The sequence below is a fragment of the Phytophthora cinnamomi genome (assembly GCF_018691715.1).
Source record: "Phytophthora cinnamomi strain GKB4 chromosome Unknown Contig102, whole genome shotgun sequence".
Lineage (NCBI taxonomy): Eukaryota > Oomycota > Peronosporomycetes > Peronosporales > Peronosporaceae > Phytophthora > Phytophthora cinnamomi.
Genome location: NW_027151035.1, coordinates 709,902 through 727,826, shown reverse-complemented (window position 1 = coordinate 727,826; position 17,925 = coordinate 709,902). Strand labels below are relative to the sequence as shown.

Here is a 17,925-nt window from a genome sequence, read left to right as displayed (position 1 = left end):
TGGCTGGACATGATTGCGATAACAGCACGCCAACTTCCAGTCGTGCCAGTGAATCACTAGGTCCAAGCAAGCACCAATGCAACGCAGTTCTACCACGAACATCTTGAATAAGCGCGAGTTGCTCTGCAGTTTCATTCAACGGTTCACTACAATCTCCTGGCGATTTCCCAAGTAACAACTGGCAGACGTCAAGGAAGCCTCTTCGTGCTGCACAATGCAACGCCGTCCCGCCCGACGTATCCTGCACTAACACTGGCATTCCCAAAGTGGACAGTAAGAAGTGTACGACTTGCAGCTGCTGATTCTCACAGGCCTCGTGCAGTAGTGTCCGCTTTAACTCACTCAACTCCAAATCCGTCGAACAGCCGTAAGTTTTCACGATCATCTCCAGCCGCTCCACGTCTCCGGACCGACACACATCCCAGGCGTCACCACGGCAGCGCATGTCCAGCACTTTCAAACCCTCAATATCTCTTCCGTCAATAGCCAATTCTCCCTCCAACACTTTCCGACCAACCATCTCCAGCATTCTGTCCGACAATTCCCACAGTCGCCGATACCGCCTGTTCTCCGCTCTCATCTCTGCAGTCACCAATGCCGGAACTCTCAGCCCTTTACGTCGATGCAGTGCTAATAACTCCATTTTCCCTAGTGCAAAATGGAGAGCAGCCCGCCCAGAATTGTCTCGAACGTGAACTTGCAGCTTGGCATCTCGCCGTCGCAGCAACTTCTTGGCAACTTTGATTTGTTCATTTACGACGGCGTGGTGCAGTGCGATTCTGCCGCACGAATCTCGTTCTAACGCACAAACCCCTTGACAATTAATAAGCAGTCGAGCTTGCTCTCGATCGCCGCTGGCGCACGCTTCGTGCAACTTTGGGAAACTTCGGCTGTGCTCGAAGACCAGCTGCCGACGTTGAAGTTTCCCGGAACTGTAGCCATGTTGAAACACTCGCCAGGGTCGTTGGTCGCCGACGAGAAAGAGGCGGTCCTTCGACACGTCTCGACGCTGCTGGAGCGCGAGCAACCGGCGCTTGCGGCGCTGGTACACGCGCTCGAAGTGCTCGCAGTCGTGCAGGAAAGTGTCCTCCTCCTGCGGGGTAGCCATTTGGGAGGGGCCACTTTGGTCTGTGCGTACTTAGCGCCGTCGCCGTTTCGAACTTAAGGTCGAAGAGACAGTTGGCGGCCCTTTCGCCTCCATCAACGCACGAGCACAAGAACAACCCAAAGCAAGAGCGTAAGAGCGCCTGCTTGAAGCGCATCATGGCCGTGGCGCGGCACCACTTGACCATCCAGGAGAAGAACCAGCTGCGCGCCTTCCACCGCTCGCGGCCGGAGCTGACGCAGGAGCAGCTGCGCGAGTGGGCGCACGTGCAGTTCGGCAAGTGGATCGGCCGCTCCACCATCGGCAAGATCGCCGCCACGCCCGAGGAGCTGTGCGCCAACCCGAGCGCCAAGCGCGTGCAGAGCGGCCGCTACCCGGAGATGGAGCAGGAGCTGTTCGAGTTCGTGCTGGCCAGGCAGGGCGAGCAGGAGCGCGGCGGCGGCGACCTGCCGCTGCTGAGCGAGGGCCTGCTGTGGACCAGGGCCAACGACATCCTGCGCCGCACGCGCGGGCCCAGCCAGTCCGTGTCGCTGGGCTGGGTGCAGCGCTTCAAGAAGCGCCACGGCCTGCACCGCTCCCAGAGGCGCGCGCAGCCGGGGGAGGCTGCGGAGGAGAGCTCGGCCGTCGCTGCTCCTGCTGGAACTGTGGAGTTGAGCGTTGAGGCAGCGACGGAGACGGCCATTGTCACGGCTACAGTGACGGACACAGCTGCAGAGGCTGTGCGGGGTGGTGAGAGTGGAGAGGGAGTGGAGCAGAGTGTGGAGGTGGAGGGGGATTCCGCTGCTGCTGCTGGAGGGAAACGAGCGAGGGAGGAGGCGAACGACGGAGAGGAGACGGAGGACGAGCTGTCGCTGATCCCGCCGTCGAAGAAGAGCACGGCGTCAACTCCAAGAGCGGCGAGCAGGAAGCAGTTTGTGTCGGCGGACGACATCATATTGCTCACGCAGGTCCTGGCCACGAAGCCCTGGGCGTACCCGCACGTGATGGACGGGTGGCAGGAGGTGTGCGACCAGCTAAGGGGACACAGCGACTTTCATCTGGACAAGACGGCAGGGGCGTGTCAGGCCCGCGTGACGCTGCTGCTGGACCACTTGAAAGCGGGCAACATAGCGGCGCTGAGGAAGTCGGGGACGTCGGAGGAGTATGAGCGCAAGCGCGAACTGTTGGTTGATGTACAGGCAAAGCAGGCCGCGTTCGAGGAGTTCCAGGAGGACCTGCGCAAGCGAAGGGGTGAACCGTCTCCGCCACCTAGCGTCACGCAGCACGACGCTGCTGTCGCCAAGGTGGGCGAAGTCGCCGCAGCTATCGCCGTTGCGGAGGCAACAGGGGAGGCAGCCCTGGATGGACAGCGTCGGCTGGAGCTGCTGGAGATTAGGATGGAACGAGAACTCGCAGAGCAGCGGCGACACGCCGACGAGCAGGTTCGGGAGCTCGAACGACTGCAGCGTGCCCAGCTAGAAGCCCAGCAGAATCAACACGCCCAACTTCTGGCTACCATCCAGCAGCAGCAGGCAATGATGTTGGATCTTATTAAATCGGTCGCTGCTCAGTCCAAGAGTAAGGATTAGAGTTTACTTTATCGATATATTTTCTATTTGCTCGGTGATCTTGCTGTACCGTGGGCCTGGTTCACCAATGTGCGTAGTGAACCTTTGCTAACTCAGTGTGAGGTGTTCGCCGACAACCAAGAGGCCGGCTCATCTTGTGGTCCGAAGGCATTCTCTGATCTTTTGCTTCGGCTGGACACCATCCAGATTAGCCGACACATCGATCCAACGTCCAGGTGCGAACGGGTCTGGGAACCGAATACGCTTCGCGTGGAGGTAAAGCCGATCGGCAGGACGCCCACCGTACCTGTAATCCCCAACGATTGGTGTCCCAAGCTCTCGAGCGCAGTGCACCCGGAGCTGATGCTTGCGTCCTGTGCGCGGCTGGAGCTGCAGCCACGTCCCCGATGGCTCGCTACGATCGTTTCTCCGCAGCACTCGCTCCACTAACGTACAAGCCGACTTTCCGTCCACTGGCAGCTTCACTTCTCGTCCTTCAAATCTCTTCAAGCTCGAAAAGCTGTCGCGAGTGCTTGCTGCACCAGGCGGCGACACCAGCGCTTCGTAGGTCTTGTGCACATCACCACTTCGCAGCATGTCCGAGAACCTGGCCGCTGCCAGCCGGGAGCGCGCCAGCACCAGCACGCCAGACGTCTTCTTATCCAGTCGATGCACCAACCTCAGCTCTTGCTCTTCGTACTGCTGCGGACAGCCTCCTCTCAGCGCATCGGCAATCCACGGCAAGTACCGCGCCAGCGACTCCGTCAACGCCGAGCCGTCCTGGAGTAGCACAACATATCAATCAGCACTACGGATACTCCACAGTATCATAGCAGCCTCCCACGTACCTGCACTGCCAGTCCGTGGGGCTTATTCATCACCAGAAAGTGGTCGTCTCGGTACACGACGCGCTGCATCAATCGCTGCAGCCTCTGCTGGTCTTCCGCCGTCGTTGGAGAGCCATACTGTTCCGCGCCTCGCTGCTGCTGCTCTGCAATCGGCTGCAGTTTGTGCTGAAAGAGGTGAGCGTCGACAGCCACCACGGAGCCCTCGAGCAGCAGCGAGTTGGCCCGTGCCGCCACCGCCACCGCCACCGCCTGGTCTTCCGGGGGTTGCAGGCGGATCTTGCGCTTGCGCAGCTGCGTCTGCAAGAAGCTCTGCGGCAGCGCCGGGAACTGGCGCCGCAGCCAGCGGTCCAGCCGCTGCTCGGCGTCCTGCGCGCGCACCACGTGCTGCATCCAGCGCAGCTCGCGGCGCCACATTTGCTCGTCTGCACAGATGGCTACAGTACTCTCCACACAACAGTTGCAGAGCACAAGTTGCGACACTCCCTCACATACACTTACAGAGGACATTCACTCCTCAATGGGTACCCTGTACCCTCAATCCAATAACGGGCTCCCACCACTTCCAAAGCTCCCATGGGGCAGCACTTCCTGTTCCACCGCGACCTGGTGGCGGCCACGGCCGTGCACCACGCGGTGCACGCGCGGCTGACCAGCGACCTGCAGGCGGACCTGGTGCTGCTCGGGCCGCAGTGGCTGCGCATCTACCGCGTGGAGCCGTCGCCGTCGCCGTCGCCAAGCGCCGAGGCGTCCAAGGGCCACGTGCTGCACCTGCTCGCGTCGTTCCCGCTGGCGGGCGTGGCGCAGAGCGCGCACGTGCTGCGCTTCGACCGGTCGCTGCTGCGCAGAAGGCACCGCTTCTGCGGCGGCGAGGACGTGCTGCTGCTGGCCTTCCCGCGCTTCAAGTGGGTCGTCGTGGGCTTCGACCGCCGCTCGCGCAGCCTGGCCACGCTGGCCATGTTCTCCTTCGAGGAGGACGCCATCGGCCCGGGCGCCACGCTCAAGGGCGAGAGGAACGGCCGCGAGCAGCTGCTGGGCCTCGCCACGCACGCCGCCGCGCGCGTGGACCCGCAGACGCGCTGCGCAGCCATGCTCGTGTACTCGGACCAGCTCGTGGTCGTGCCCTTCCGCAGCGAGTCCATGGAGCTGTCCTTCTTCGAGGAGGAGGACGAGGACGACTTGGACGACGCGGAGCAGGCGGGAGCCGACTCGGACGACGACGAGGACGACGAGGAGGAGAAGAAGCTCGAGGAGCTCGTGATCGAGAGCAGGCACCGCGGCGTGACCAGCGACATGAGCTCCACGCTCAGCGCGCTGCTGGACAAGAGCGTCAAGGTGGGCGCCAAGAGGAAGCGCAACCACATGAGCGGCCTCATGCCCAACGACCTCACCGGGCGGGAGTTCCTGCTGCGTCTGCGCGAGCTCGAGATCACGGGCAAAGTGGTCGACATGGCCTTCCTGGACGGGTACCTGGAGCCCACGCTCATGGTGCTGCACGAGGAGAACGAGAAGAACTCGACGTGCGGCCGGCTGGCCGTCGGCTTCGACACGTACTGCATCACAGTCATCTCGATCAACATGAACACGCGGTGAGTGCTGCTGTTGGGGGCTCTGAATGGAGATGCTCATTGTGCTGATGATTTTTTTTGTGTGATGCGTGGCCAGACTGCACCCGAAGATTTGGACGGTGAAGAACCTGCCGTCGGACTGTTTTCGATTGATCCCGTGCCGCGCGCCGCTAGGTGGCGTGGTGGTCTTGTCCGCCAACGCCTTCCTCTACTTTAACCAGACACAGTTCCACGGACTTGCTACCAACGTCTTCGCGAGCAAGACGGTAAACCAGTCGGTGTTCCCCCTCAGTGATGCTGTCTACGAGACACCAGACCACGAGACGGCGCAGCTTAACATCGTTCTCTACGATTGCCAGTACGAGTACTTGCACGAGAAGGAGATGTTGCTGACATTGCCGAACGGGGATGCGTATATTCTGTCCTTGCCGTACGAAGACACCTCCAGCCGCAGCATGTACGGTTTTGGAAATGCATCATCTAGCCGACATGCGTCACTGTCGCTACGAATGCTCCGATCTGGCATTCAGGCGCACTGCCTTTGTGTAAATGAAGAGAAACGGACGTTGTTTGTGGGTTCACGGTCAGGCGACTCCGTTCTGTTCGCATTGGACCAAAAGAAGCTGATCAGTGCTGAAGATGAAGGTTCGAAGCAGCAAGACGAGGAAATGCCGATCAAAGAGGAGACAGTTAAGGAAGAAGCCGTGGCTGAGGTAAAGACTGAGCCCGCTGAAGATGAGGAGGAAGACGAAGATGATTTGTTCCTGTATGGCGCGGCGCCAACGAAAGAAGAGCCGACAGCAACTGAGTCTGCAGTGGCTGCCAATGGCACAAATGGATCCACTGTCAAGAAAGAGGAGAACGGGCATGCTGCCGAAGATGAAAGTGGCCCATACGATTACGTGCTCCGCCAAATTGATGTGTTACCGAGTATCGGGCAGATCACGTCAATTGAGTTGGGTATTGAAAACAACGCTGACTCGAATGAAAAACGCGAGGAGCTTGTGATTAGTGGTGGATACGAGCGCAGCGGCGCGATCTCAGTGCTGCACAATGGGTTGCGCCCAATTGTTGGAACGGAAGCTGAGTTGAATGGATGCCGCGCCATGTGGACAGTGTCGTCGTCGCTGCCTTCTGCAACGAAGAGCTCGGATGGACGGAGTTACAACGCGTACTTAATTTTGAGTGTCGCACACAGAACGATGGTGCTGCGAACTGGAGAGGGTATGGAGCCCTTAGAAGATGACAGCGGTTTTTACACGTCTGGCCCAACGCTGGCTGCAGCAAACCTTTTTAACAAGCAGCGGATTGTTCAAATATTTAAGCAAGGCGCGAGGGTAATGATGGAGGTGCCCGAGGAGGAAACAACAAATGAACACGACGGGGCAGACAAGGCTGCAGATGCAGAAGACGATGACGACGATGAAGATGACGGACCGAAGGTCAAGTTGGTCTGCACCCAGGAGATTACGTTGGAGGGTGATGTCGAATGTGGAGGCATGAACGTGGATACTGCATCCGTGGGAATTGTATCTGTGGATGTGGTGGATCCTTACATTTTGTTGCTTCTGACCGACGGGTCGGTTCGACTGCTGATGGGGGACGACGAAGACATGGAGTTAACAGTTATCGATCCAGATATCGACTATCTCGATGGAGTTGTGGAAGCGAATGGAACTGCGGACGCATCCAAGCATGGTAGTAGCTCTGCCTGCCTGTTTTACGATTGGGCAGGTATGTTCCGTGAAAATGCTTGGGGTGAAGACGACCGAGAAGAGCGTACTGAGTCTACTGCGGCCGAGAGGAAGACAGAAAGCGCTGCTGCCGACGACGACGATGACATGGACGCCTTGTACAGTTCGAAACCAAGCCCGAAGGTGGCTCCAGCTAGCCGAAGCAGCGCAGCAAAGTCGGTGCGTCAAAGTGCCCAAACGAATGCCGACGGTTCCGTGTCGATCCCAATGCTGAAGCAGAAGGATGCCAAGATGATGTGTGGCATGTGCTTCGGAGATGGCTCTCTGCATGTGTTTTCCCTCCCCGACTTTAAGAAACGAGGCGTGTTTCCCTACCTTACCTTTGCTCCGCAGTCACTAGTGAACACATTGGAGCATTACCACGTCGGCAAAAACAAGACCGTGAAGTTCTCCGCTCCAGTTCTCGGCCTCAACGCATCGACATCTTCCGCGAACGACGGTCGTATCAAGAAGTCGCACACAATCAATTCGCCGGTGGCCGACATTGTCATCCACCGTGTCGGCCCAAGTGAAGGCCAACACAACGCGCAATATCTTTCGCGGATGGTAATGCTGGTGTTCTTGGCGAATGGCGACTTGCTGATGTATTCTGCGACACCCAAGTTCGAGAGCTTAAAACCACGAGCAAACGGAGAAATTGCCCCCGTGTTCCATTTCGTTCGTGTGGGGTCCGATTTAATCACGCGGCCATTCCTCCCTCCACGAACGCGCACCAGCACTCACAACGAGGCCGGTAATAATCCAGAAGTGAACACGAGCGCAGTGCTGGCCAAACTCCGAGCTGGTTTCAGATACCCTATGCTGACCTGTTTCTACAATGTGAACAACATGAGCGGTGCCTTCTTCCGAGGTGCGCACCCGATGTGGATTTTGGGCGACCGAGGGCAACCGTCTTTTATCCCGATGTGTGTTGCTGGATCTGCCCCGTCAGCTCCACGAGCAAATGGTGCATCAAATAAGAACGTAGCCCCCAAGGTGAGTGTGCCAGTGTTGAGCTTTACACCATTTCACCATTGGAACTGTCCGAATGGCTTCATTTATTTCCATTCTCGTGGTGCACTGCGTGTGTGCGAACTTCCTTCGAGCAAAACATCGACCATCCTTCCGTCAAGTGGCGGATTCGTCCTCCAGAAAGCCGAGTTTGGCACTACTTTGCATCACATGCTGTACTTAGGCAACCACGGCCCTGGTGGTGTGTCCGAGGCGCTTGAAGCGCCCACGTATGCTGTGGTTTGCAGTGTGAAAATGAAGCCGGCAGATGCGAAGCGAGCCACAGAAGTTGAGGATGCAGAGGAGGAGGAAGAGCCTGAAAACTTGGACGCAAATGGAAATCCTGTCGGAAGCAATGTGATGGCACCCACAGCGGAGATGTTCCCCGATTACGAGCTCGACCAAATGGCCCACACAGAAGAGGAAGTTTACGAGTTACGCTTGGTACAGACAAATGAGTTCGGCGAGTGGGGACGGCGTGGGGTTTTCCGCGTGCATTTTGAGCGGTACGAGGTCGTGCTGAGTGTAAAACTCATGTACCTCTACGACTCGTCATTGATGAAGGAAGAAGTGGCTTCGACTTCGGCGGAGTGGAACAAGAAAAAGCGGCCGTACTTAGTGATAGGGACGGGGTGGGTCGGCCCGCATGGAGAAGACGAAAGTGGACGCGGTCGTCTCTTACTGTACGAACTCGACTACGCCCAGTACGTGAACGAAGAGGGTGGCTCCACGAGTGGCAAACTGCCCAAGTTGCGGTTAGTATTCATCAAGGAACACCGCCAGGGAGCCATTTCGATGGTTGCACAGCTCGGGCCGTACGTACTTGCGGCCGTTGGATCGAAGCTCATTGTGTACGAGTTCAAGTCGGAGCAGTTGATCGGCTGTGCGTTCTACGATGCGCAGATGTTCATCGTTACTTTGAATGTCGTGAAGGACTTCGTCATGTATGGCGATGTCTACAAGGGTGTGCACTTCTTGCGCTGGAGGGAGATGCAGCGGCAGCTGGTGCTTCTTGCAAAAGACTATGAGCCGCTGGCGGTCTCGGCTACTGAGTTTAGCGTGTTCGAGAAGAAGTTGGCGCTGCTGGCAGTCGACATGGATGAAAATCTGCACGTGATGCAATTCGCACCGCAGGATATTGAGTCTCGTGGCGGTCAGCGTCTTCTACGTGTAAGCGATTTCCACTTGGGTGTGCAAGTGGCGAGCATGTTTCGCAAGCAGGTGGATGGTCCTGGGCATGTCGCGCCGGCTGCAAATGGTCGGGGGCCATCGGCTCCACCATCCTGCTACGTGAACGTTATGGGCAATTCAGAGGGCGGAGTTGGCGCTTTGATTCCTGTGGGCGAGCGTGTCTTCCGCCGCCTCTTTACGTTGCAGAACGTGATGGTGAACACGCTGCCGCAGAACTGTGCGCTAAACCCGAGGGAGTTCCGCATGCTTAAAACCAATGCACAGCGACGATGCGGTCGGCCTGATGCATGGAGCAAGAAGAAGTGGAAGAAGAGTTTCTTGGACGCATTTGTGCTTTTCCGCTTTCTGCAGCTCGACTACGTGGCGCAGAAGGAGCTCGCACGGTGCATCGGTACCACGCCCGAGGTCGTCATTCACAACTTGCTCGAAGTGCAGCACGCTACTGCAACGTTCTTGTAGAGCACTAACTCCAGAAAATAGCGTGATGATCTCGAGTGAGTGAATGTGTAATGAACCCTACATGATGAACAGCATAGAGGAAACATTGAAATGAGGATGTGGAAATGTATCTGTATTGTTTTACCCTGAAGGCAAGACGGTTGAGGGTGCAGCATCAAAAGGCGAATATGTAGTGTGACACTTGCATTTGAGCCCATTGCAACAAGAAAGCTGATCATTGTACTAAAGGGGTGTTAGATCGGCAACTTTGCCCCCTGTCCGTGGGGGATATATTCCCTGAGTAGTTTCCAACTCGCTCGTGCTTCGTGGTGTAGTGGTTCCACGTCTTGAACAGTGTTTTCTTGGCCGCCTTGACGTTCAGCGCGTCTGTGATGGTCTCCATAGAAAAATCTACTTCGAGGATCTTGACAGCAGCGTTGGTGGCACCGCTTTTCTTCAGGCCGAGCCACTTTCTCATGTCGAACACTCAGTTCACCTTACAATTCGACTTCCAGCAATTACCCTCAGGCAACCACGCGACTCAGCTACATTCTGCTCGTGATTGCTGCCTCGGTTCTCGCAGCAGTTTCCAAGTTTCGTCAAGTACAACAACGAGCAGAGGCTTCTCCGAGACGACGACACCAAAGCTGCCAACGAAGAGACCCTTTAACTTTGAAAGTCTTCCAACTGAGTAAACAGGTGTAGTTCAAATTTGATGGAGCAAGTTAGCAAACTTGCCTGCCTTTGTATTGGTGTACAAAACGATATCAAATCAAATCAAAGCATGCCATTTTCTTCAAGACAACTATAAAATATCGCGAGAGCTATTCTCTCTTGCTCTATCTCGTTTTCCAAGAAATATTTCCGACGATAGAGTCACTGCGATCCATTCCTACTTTGACGTGCATTGTAGTTCTCAAAGGAGAGAAAATTGTAGCGCGGATGGTGCAGACTGCATGATCATGATGTTAGCACTGCAATATATAAATCATGAGCTCAACTCGAAAGGGACACGTCTACAAGCTTGTCTGCACAAAGAAAAACGAATTGTACGGTGGGACAACGCTTAATGCTTCACGGATTCGTTTTGGTTCTCACAAGTCCCATTGGGATGGATGCAACGGTCTATTCGTTTACGATTACGGCAGTCAATTCAAGTGGAGCGATCTGAAGATGATTGTGATTGAGACGTATGACGTTGTGGACAAGATACATCTTGAGCTGTATGAGCAGCTGTGGGTCAACAAGCTCCGAGCGGTGAACAAATCTCCATCGTTCTCGATACTGCGATCAAAGAAGGGTTCCTCATAGGCATACTCAAAGAAGATAGCTCGTCAAGCTAGATTGTCTAAACAGTCGAACAAGCCACAAGTAGGCCCATCAGAGACTCGAAAAGACTTTGAGGCATGGTTTTGCCAGTTGTGATGACGCTCTTGTGAGTTTTTTTTTATTGTCTCGATAGGGCGCTTAAATACTACTTCTGAAGTACTCATTGAGTGACGCATACGGGTGGCTGCCATTCACAAGCGTTGTGGGCTCGATACGCGCACAGACAACAGTACATTAGATGCCGACGCACTGGTTCTCCGTTGAGAAGAGTCTGTGGAAGAGTGTTCGGTCGCGCGTTGTGCACTCTTGAGTCAGTGAGGTGAGGCGTCACGGCGAGGTATCGCTCGACATTGTTGACCACCGGAAGGGCCAGCTGCACGGCATTCTGCAAGAACGCGTCATTCCGTAGAGAGGCGAGCGTCACCGCAATGGCGCCATACTGCTGCAGGTTATTTGGCGCCAGCATTATATGTCCAAAGCGGCCTCCTGCCAGTGGTGGCTGAAGTCTGTGCACGACATCGTCTACAAAAGACGTCGCCGTGACATGTGGTGGTCGCGTTCGCAGCCGCCGAGGCGCTTGAGCCGGGTTCAAGCCGTTTGCCGCGACCACGAACGCGTTCACGCTGTCTTCTTGCCAGTCAAACAGGAAAGCCGGATTATCGTCGTCGATCTGGATTGACGACAAGTATTCATCAATCTACCACAACGCAACTGTCATTAATATCGTGAGCTGGTCTCGTCGAACGAGTCAGCCGAGACCAGCGCGCGCGAAAGAGTAGACTTCATTCGCTTTGTTTGCGTTCCTCTCTCCTCCTGTCGCTTTATCAGATTGAAGTGCGGAAAAGAACAATCTCGTACAAAATCACGGTGGAAGACAAGTGAGTTAATTAACTTGTGAATATCCGCATCGCCTTGCTGCGCGCAGTCGATTGGCTGGAGGCGTTGAAGTTTGCAACCTCGCCTCCGTCATTCCATTCTACTGCGTAGGTGCGCTTTCATTGGCCCCCGCCGTAGCCATCACTTTTGACTGGCAACAAGCAGGCACCAAGGCAGGCGAGACGATGGCGGCGAACACGGCGGAGCAGCTCGCGAAGAAGAAGGAGGAGGGCGCGTCCGAGTACCAGAAGCAGAAGAAGGTCGTGGGCGACCTGCTCTCCAGCGCCGAGAGTGCGTGTCTTGCTGCTCTGCGCCCCAGCCGAAGCGCCCGCCGCCTCTAACTCTCTCTGCGCACGTGTAGATGGCGACCTGGAGCAGCTGGAGAAGACGCTCGAGTCCCTGCAGGTCATGGGCGTGACGGACGTGAAGGAGGCGCTCACGGACTTCAAGGACGCGCACAAGCGCACGGCGCTGCACTTCGCCGCGGCCAAGGGGCGCCGCAAGGTCATCAGCTTCATCCTGGACCGCGCGCCCGAGTGCGTCGAGTGCGTGGACGAGGAGGGCGCCACGCCGCTGCTGTACGCGGCCAAGGAGAACGAGTTCGCGGCCGTGAAGCTGCTGCTCGCGTACTTCGCGGACCCCAATACGGCCATGACCAACGGCACCACGGCGCTGCACGAGGCCGCGGCCAACGGCAGCATCCGCACGGTCAAGCTGCTGGTGGAGATGAAGGCGCAGCTGGAGGCCACCACCAAGAACGGCACGGCCATGCACTTTGCCGTGAGCGAGAACCGCGAGAAGACGGTGGCGGAGCTGCTGCGCCTTGGCGCCAAGGCGGACGTGACCAACGCCGGAGGCGTGACCCCGCTCATGCTGGCGTGTCTGATGAACAAACCCGTGGTGGTCAAGGAGCTGCTGGAGGGCGGCGCGACGCTGTCGCTCACCATGGAGGGCGGGCTCACGGCGCTGCACATGGCTGCTGAGACCGGCTTCACCGAGGTGGTGCAGGAGTTCCTCAACTGCCGTCTGGAGGACACGAAAGAGGTGGCGAATACGGCCTCGGACGCTGGAGCCAAGCCGCTGCAGCTTGCTGCTGGCATGGGACACCACGAGATCGTGACGCTGCTCAAGCCGATCACCAAGGGGTTCGAGGACGCTGACCTGGACAAGCTGATGGCGGAGGAGAAGGTGAAGCTGGATGCGTACTACGAGGAGGCTGCGAAGAACAAGGCCCCGGCTGCCCCTGCTGGAGCGGACGAGCCTCAGACGGTGGAGGAAAAGCTGGAGGCTGAGAACCAGAAGAAGCTGGCTGAGATTGAGAAGGAGGAGGATATCGCCGTACCTGAAGCCGTCGAGGTGAGCAAGGAGAAGCAGACGGAGGCCACCAACCTCAAGAACGAGGGCAACAAGGCGTATCTGGCGAAGGACTACGCGCTGGCTGTGGATCTTTACACGAAGGCGATTGAGATCGTGCCGGCTGACGCCGTGCTGTACAGCAACCGTTGCGCGGCCCACCTTGGCGCGGGCGACGCCAAGCAGGCCCTGCACGACGTGCGTGTCTCCAAGAAGCTACGGCCGGAATGGCCGAAGGCTCTGTTCCGCGAGGGCCAGTGCCTGGAGGCGCTTGGACTGTACGAAGAGGCCGCCTGCGCTATGTGGTCTGCCATGCAGCTTGCTCCTGATGACAAGCTGCTCAAACGCCGATTCCAGGAGTGTGTCAAGCGTGGTCGCTCGGACCACCAGGCCAAGTTGAAGTCGGCTGACTCGACGAAGTAGACGTGTCATGCACTAATATATGCACAGCATGATTCATTTTGACGTTCTTCATTCCTGTTGACAAAACTATGCGTAGGTTCATCGCTTCCTCTTCATCGTGATTTTACAGAGATTGTGCCTGGTTGCTAGCGCCAGGAGCTAACGACTTGATCAGCTCAAACATCATCGCCTGCTGCTGCTGAATCGTACCAAGTAGCTGGGCGTGCTGCTCTTGCTGGATCTTCTGTTGTTCACGGTGAAGCTTTTCAAGTCGACTCACCTGTTCCTCGGAGTGACGTTTCTGAGCGGCTAGTTCCCGCTCCAACTTCCGCTCCATCAACTCCAGCCGACGTTGAGCCATTCGCTCGCGCTCCTGAGCCAGGTCCGGCATGTCGATACTGCCAACCGCACCCTGAACGACCACAGGTGCTGCAGCTGCAGCTGAGACCGACGCAGGGGTCTCCGCGGTGTGCGTGCCTCCAAGCGCTTCAATCTGCGCCGACACCTCGCCGATCAACGCGCACTTGCGGTCGAACTCGTCCTCCGTGCCCGACTTGCGCAGCGCCGCCGTGTTGCCCGCCTTCATGTGGCCCAGCAGCAAGTTCACCCTGGCCTGGCACGCGCCCGCCGTCTTCTCCAGCCGGAAATTGCCGTCCGCGCGCAGCTTCTCCACCACCTGCTGCCACCCGTCCATCGCGTACGGGAACGCCCACGGCTTGACGGCCAGCGCCTGCGTCAGCAGCAAGATGTCCTCCGACGACACAAAGTGCGACCGGTTGCCGGCGGCAGCAGCGGCCTCCGTGGCAGCAGCAGCAGGAACTACCACAACATCAGCAGCGGAGCCAGTAGCTGGCCTCTTCGTGGGCGGCGCCGTCGACTGCTCCAGCCCACCCAGCTCTGCACCGACTGCAGCGTCCGCCGCACTCCGCTTGTCTCCTGCCGACGCCTCCAGCGTCTGCTCTGCAACTGTGAGCTCGGGCGTCTGCACCTGCACCTGCACCTCTGGTCCACCTGCAGCAGCAGCAGCAGCTCCAGCAGCAGCAGTAGGACTATCAGTGCTGCTTGCCCTCTTCAGCTGCGAGCGGTGCAGCCCGTGGCGCTTCTTGAAGCGGTGCACCCAGGCCACCGACACGCTCTCGTCGCTGCCGCGCGTGCGCTTGAGGATCTCGTTGGCCTTGGCCCAGAGCTCGGCGTCGCTCAGCACGGGCGCGTCCGGCCGCCGGATGTCCACGCCCAGCTGCGCGCCGCGCGCCGCGATCAGCGCGTACAGCTCCTGCTCCATGTCCGGGTAGCGGCCGCTCTGGAAGCGCGTGGCCTCCGGGTTGGCGCACGCCTCCTCGGGCGCGCGCACGATGTGGCCCACGGTGGAGCGCGCCACCCACTGCCCGAACGCCGCATACGCCCACTCGCGCAGCTGCTCCTGCGTCAGCTCCGGGTGCTCGCGGTGGTGGCGCCGCAGCCGGTTCTTGTCGCCGATGGTCAGGTGGTGCCTCGCTCGCGAAGCCGACATGACGGCGGCTTGGCAGGCAGGAAAAGTGGCGCTATGCTGTTGTGCCGGAGTCGAGGGAGGTGGGAAGGGGCGAGCGCAAAACGGGACAGAGACGGGGTGCCGATAAAATTGCTCCACAAGTGGTTTTCAAGAGCAGCAAGTTTTAGACATTTTGCTATTGGATACGACGCTGAGGGCAGCCATGATTCTACTGACTTAAGTTACCCGACGCAACGTCGCCCTTATTACAGAACGTCAGCGGAAATGCTCTTCATCCTTAGCCATTTGACTCTGCATGTGTTAGTGCGGCTCACGGTTCCAGCCGCGGAGCAATTGCACCAGCCCATGATCGGCTTGCAGCCTCCGCGGTGGAGTCCACCGAGCACTGACAACCAGGAGACTCACGGACCAAATTGCTGCTGCTCGAGGCCTACATGCTACGGATACGTTTCTTCCAGTCCAGCTGCAGTTGATTCGATTCGGGTTCCAACGGCGGAGGACCAGCGTAGGCTGCAGCACTGAAGGCAGTGTGGACCCGACGCAGGCAGCAAGGCGGCTTCACCGACACCTCGGCAATCGGGATAACGCACGACTAAGATTTCGAACTGTCGGCGACCTCGCGGGACGCCTTCCCGGGGCGTTCGCCCAAGGTGGCGACACGGAGCGACCACTTCAACTGGGGCGGCCAATGAAACCTCGGGCCGATTTGCCCGACTTAGCGGGCAAATCGGTCAAGCTGGGCTCTGAATGCGCCCAAGCTCAAGGACGGAAGTGTGGGTAATGCTGGAGACTCAAGCCTGGAGTGGCAACTCCAAACTGCTTGGGTGAAGGCAGGGAGATCGCAAGCGGCATGGCAATGGCAAGAGAAAGCGATATACAATCGGCGGCGCAAGTCCTGCGTAACGGCTGGATAGCATGGCGTGGGCTAAGTCAGCCAAAAGTGCACGCTCCGAACAGAGCAGGGTGAGCCCGCGCGTGCCGGGCGAAAGCGCTCCTCATGCTCGAGAACTCGCTGGACCAATGTCGCCATTACAAGCCCACCGAAGCTGCCTACGCCAGTGAACCCATCGAATGCAAGTCGGACCCTCAAGGTTGCCGGTGTGTCCCCAAACTCAGCACGTCGCCGGTTTAACGGCACTTCAGGATAAGCCAGCCACCTAACAACTCTGCCAGCAAGCCGCAACGGCCCCATCTTAGTCCACGGCACCGCAAGGTGGCAGCTCGAAGTCCCCGTGGCAGGGCCAACAGCGGCGCCAAGCCGGCGCCGCTTGCAGCGACATCCCGCGCGAAGCGGTGGGGAACGCGCTTTCGGTGTCGTGCCGGCGGGCGACACGCCCAAGATCGCGTGGTACATGCACTAGCAGCATTTATTTTTCGACTCACTGCCGGCTCAGCTCAGAGAGGGCCGGAAATAGAGCGGAAGGGCCAACGCCGCCACGCGCGACTCTGTCCGCCGGCCGCGCGCGAGCTCGATGCACTCTGCAATTCGCTACCTGCCAGCAACGCGTCGACCAGCTACGAGCATGAACCAACTGGAGGCACCCGTCGCCCGCGACCCGCGCACGCACCTGGCGGCGGCTGCAGAGTCGGCCCCGCTGGGACCTCCTCCTGCGCCGTCCACGGCGCTCGCCAAAGGGCCCAAGCAGCAGCAGCTCGACGGCCCCGAGGTCGACCACGAAGACGACGAGCAGTCCCAGCAAGAGCGGCACAGCCGACGAGCGAGCCACGACGGCGACTACAGTGGCAACCAGCATGGCATCAACGGCTGCGCGGACGACGCCTGCGAGCCCATGGTCACCTACGACGGTTTCGAGTCGGTGGGCAAGCCTTTTGGCATGGCGGCCTTGCCCCGCTTCGCCCTGGCCGCCGACGACGAGGAGGAGGACGTCGTGAACGTCCGCTCGCCCATTATCTGCAAGCCCGCGGACCCGAACGCCGCCTGCTCGCGAAGCGCCACGCTGAGCCCAACGTGCGTGTCCGCGCTCGCTCGAGATGAGGTCGTCCGGGGCGACGAGCCGTCGTGGACGATCCAGGAGTTCCAGGAGTACTTAGGCATGCTCGAGCTGCTCCAGGAGGTCTGCAGCACCTCGGAGGGCGACGAAATGTGTCTGTCGGCCGACAGTCTCGGCCAAATGGAGCGGCTACTCACGTCGCTGCTCCCCCAAGGAGCGTGAACCCACCATTGTAGACAACAACAGTAAGTCGATTAGCGTTAGACATCCTTCTTCTATCAGCAGGAGCCGCAAGGCAAATTACTCATCGAAATAGACGCGGCTGCATGTCCTGGTACGCTGACTCCACTGCCTGGTTGATCATCCTTCGCTCGGAGCTCGCAGGGTGGCGATGCAGCCCAAGTAACGTAGGGTCCAGATCCAGCTTCTCCGGTCGGTAAACAGTAATTTTTCCCTCAGCAGGTCGTGGGTGAGGTTGCTGAGCGCTACGCACGATCGCAGCCCCAGCGTGGCGGATCGGAGAAGACAAGTGCTGGTGCTGGTTTCCACGCTTCACCCCGTTCTTCTTCGACAACGGCGCCAATTTCTTGGCTGGTTTCGCCTGGCTCACCCTGTCATTACTTTCGTCCTGGAGCGAGGTGAGTTCTGGCGCGCGTTGTACCTGTGACGGCGGCAAAAACAAACACGGAGAGAACGACTCCGTCTTGCTGTTTGGCTGTGGGGTCCCCTCTGGGGTGAGCGCGTGAATATCGTGGCTTCCCGATGTTGCGCGCGACAATTCGGACTCCATCGCTGGAGTGATACGATCACCGGGATCGAAGGTGAAGAGAAGTTTAAACTCGATATCCAAAGCAGGAGACGAAGAAGTCTGAACGCTCGCACCATTCGTGCTCTCTTCGACCCAGAATGTGTAGACATGGTCTCCGGGCAGCAACGCGGTGTGCTGCAGTTGCGCACGTTCACCTTTCAAGTAAAAACGGGAATGACTGTCAAATAATACGGCTTCAGGGACATCCACCGCCTGCATCCCTGTAACATCGCACACACGAAGCATGAGCTTGCCTCGGCCTTTCACGCTTTCCACGA

At 58.3% G+C, this 17,925-nt stretch overlaps 6 protein-coding genes across 6 annotated transcripts; 4 read left to right on the top strand and 2 right to left on the bottom strand.

The window, feature by feature from the left end:
• Positions 1-1,263: 1,263 nt before the first annotated feature.
• On the top strand, positions 1,264-2,673 carry IUM83_07998 (ARS-binding protein 1; the record flags this gene model as incomplete). Its single annotated transcript, XM_067932343.1, has 1 exon — positions 1,264-2,673. The coding sequence occupies one exon, from the start codon at positions 1,264-1,266 to the stop codon at positions 2,671-2,673; it is 1,410 nt and encodes a 469-aa protein (XP_067783030.1).
• A 3-nt stretch (positions 2,674-2,676) lies between these two features.
• Positions 2,677-3,914, bottom strand: IUM83_07997 (Pseudouridine synthase; the record flags this gene model as incomplete). The annotated part of the gene is made up of 3 exons (XM_067932342.1): positions 2,677-2,729; positions 3,108-3,432; positions 3,501-3,914. The coding sequence occupies 3 exons, from the start codon at positions 3,912-3,914 to the stop codon at positions 2,677-2,679; spliced, it is 792 nt and encodes a 263-aa protein (XP_067783058.1).
• A 159-nt stretch (positions 3,915-4,073) lies between these two features.
• Positions 4,074-9,459, top strand: IUM83_07996 (putative cleavage and polyadenylation specificity factor CPSF; the record flags this gene model as incomplete). The annotated part of the gene is made up of 3 exons (XM_067932341.1): positions 4,074-5,086; positions 5,163-7,669; positions 7,751-9,459. 3 exons carry the CDS (start codon positions 4,074-4,076, stop codon positions 9,457-9,459), a joined length of 5,229 nt encoding a protein of 1,742 aa, XP_067783059.1.
• Positions 9,460-11,828: 2,369 nt separating this feature from the next.
• Positions 11,829-13,419, top strand: IUM83_07995 (Ankyrin repeat protein; the record flags this gene model as incomplete). The annotated part of the gene is made up of 2 exons (XM_067932340.1): positions 11,829-11,934; positions 12,005-13,419. The coding sequence occupies 2 exons, from the start codon at positions 11,829-11,831 to the stop codon at positions 13,417-13,419; spliced, it is 1,521 nt and encodes a 506-aa protein (XP_067783056.1).
• Positions 13,420-13,522: 103 nt separating this feature from the next.
• Positions 13,523-14,908, bottom strand: IUM83_07994 (ARS-binding protein 1; the record flags this gene model as incomplete). The annotated part of the gene is made up of 1 exon (XM_067932339.1): positions 13,523-14,908. One exon carries the CDS (start codon positions 14,906-14,908, stop codon positions 13,523-13,525), a length of 1,386 nt encoding a protein of 461 aa, XP_067783057.1.
• A 1,502-nt stretch (positions 14,909-16,410) lies between these two features.
• Positions 16,411-17,061, top strand: IUM83_07993 (uncharacterized protein; the record flags this gene model as incomplete). The annotated part of the gene is made up of 1 exon (XM_067932338.1): positions 16,411-17,061. One exon carries the CDS (start codon positions 16,411-16,413, stop codon positions 17,059-17,061), a length of 651 nt encoding a protein of 216 aa, XP_067783055.1.
• Positions 17,062-17,925: the final 864 nt, after the last annotated feature.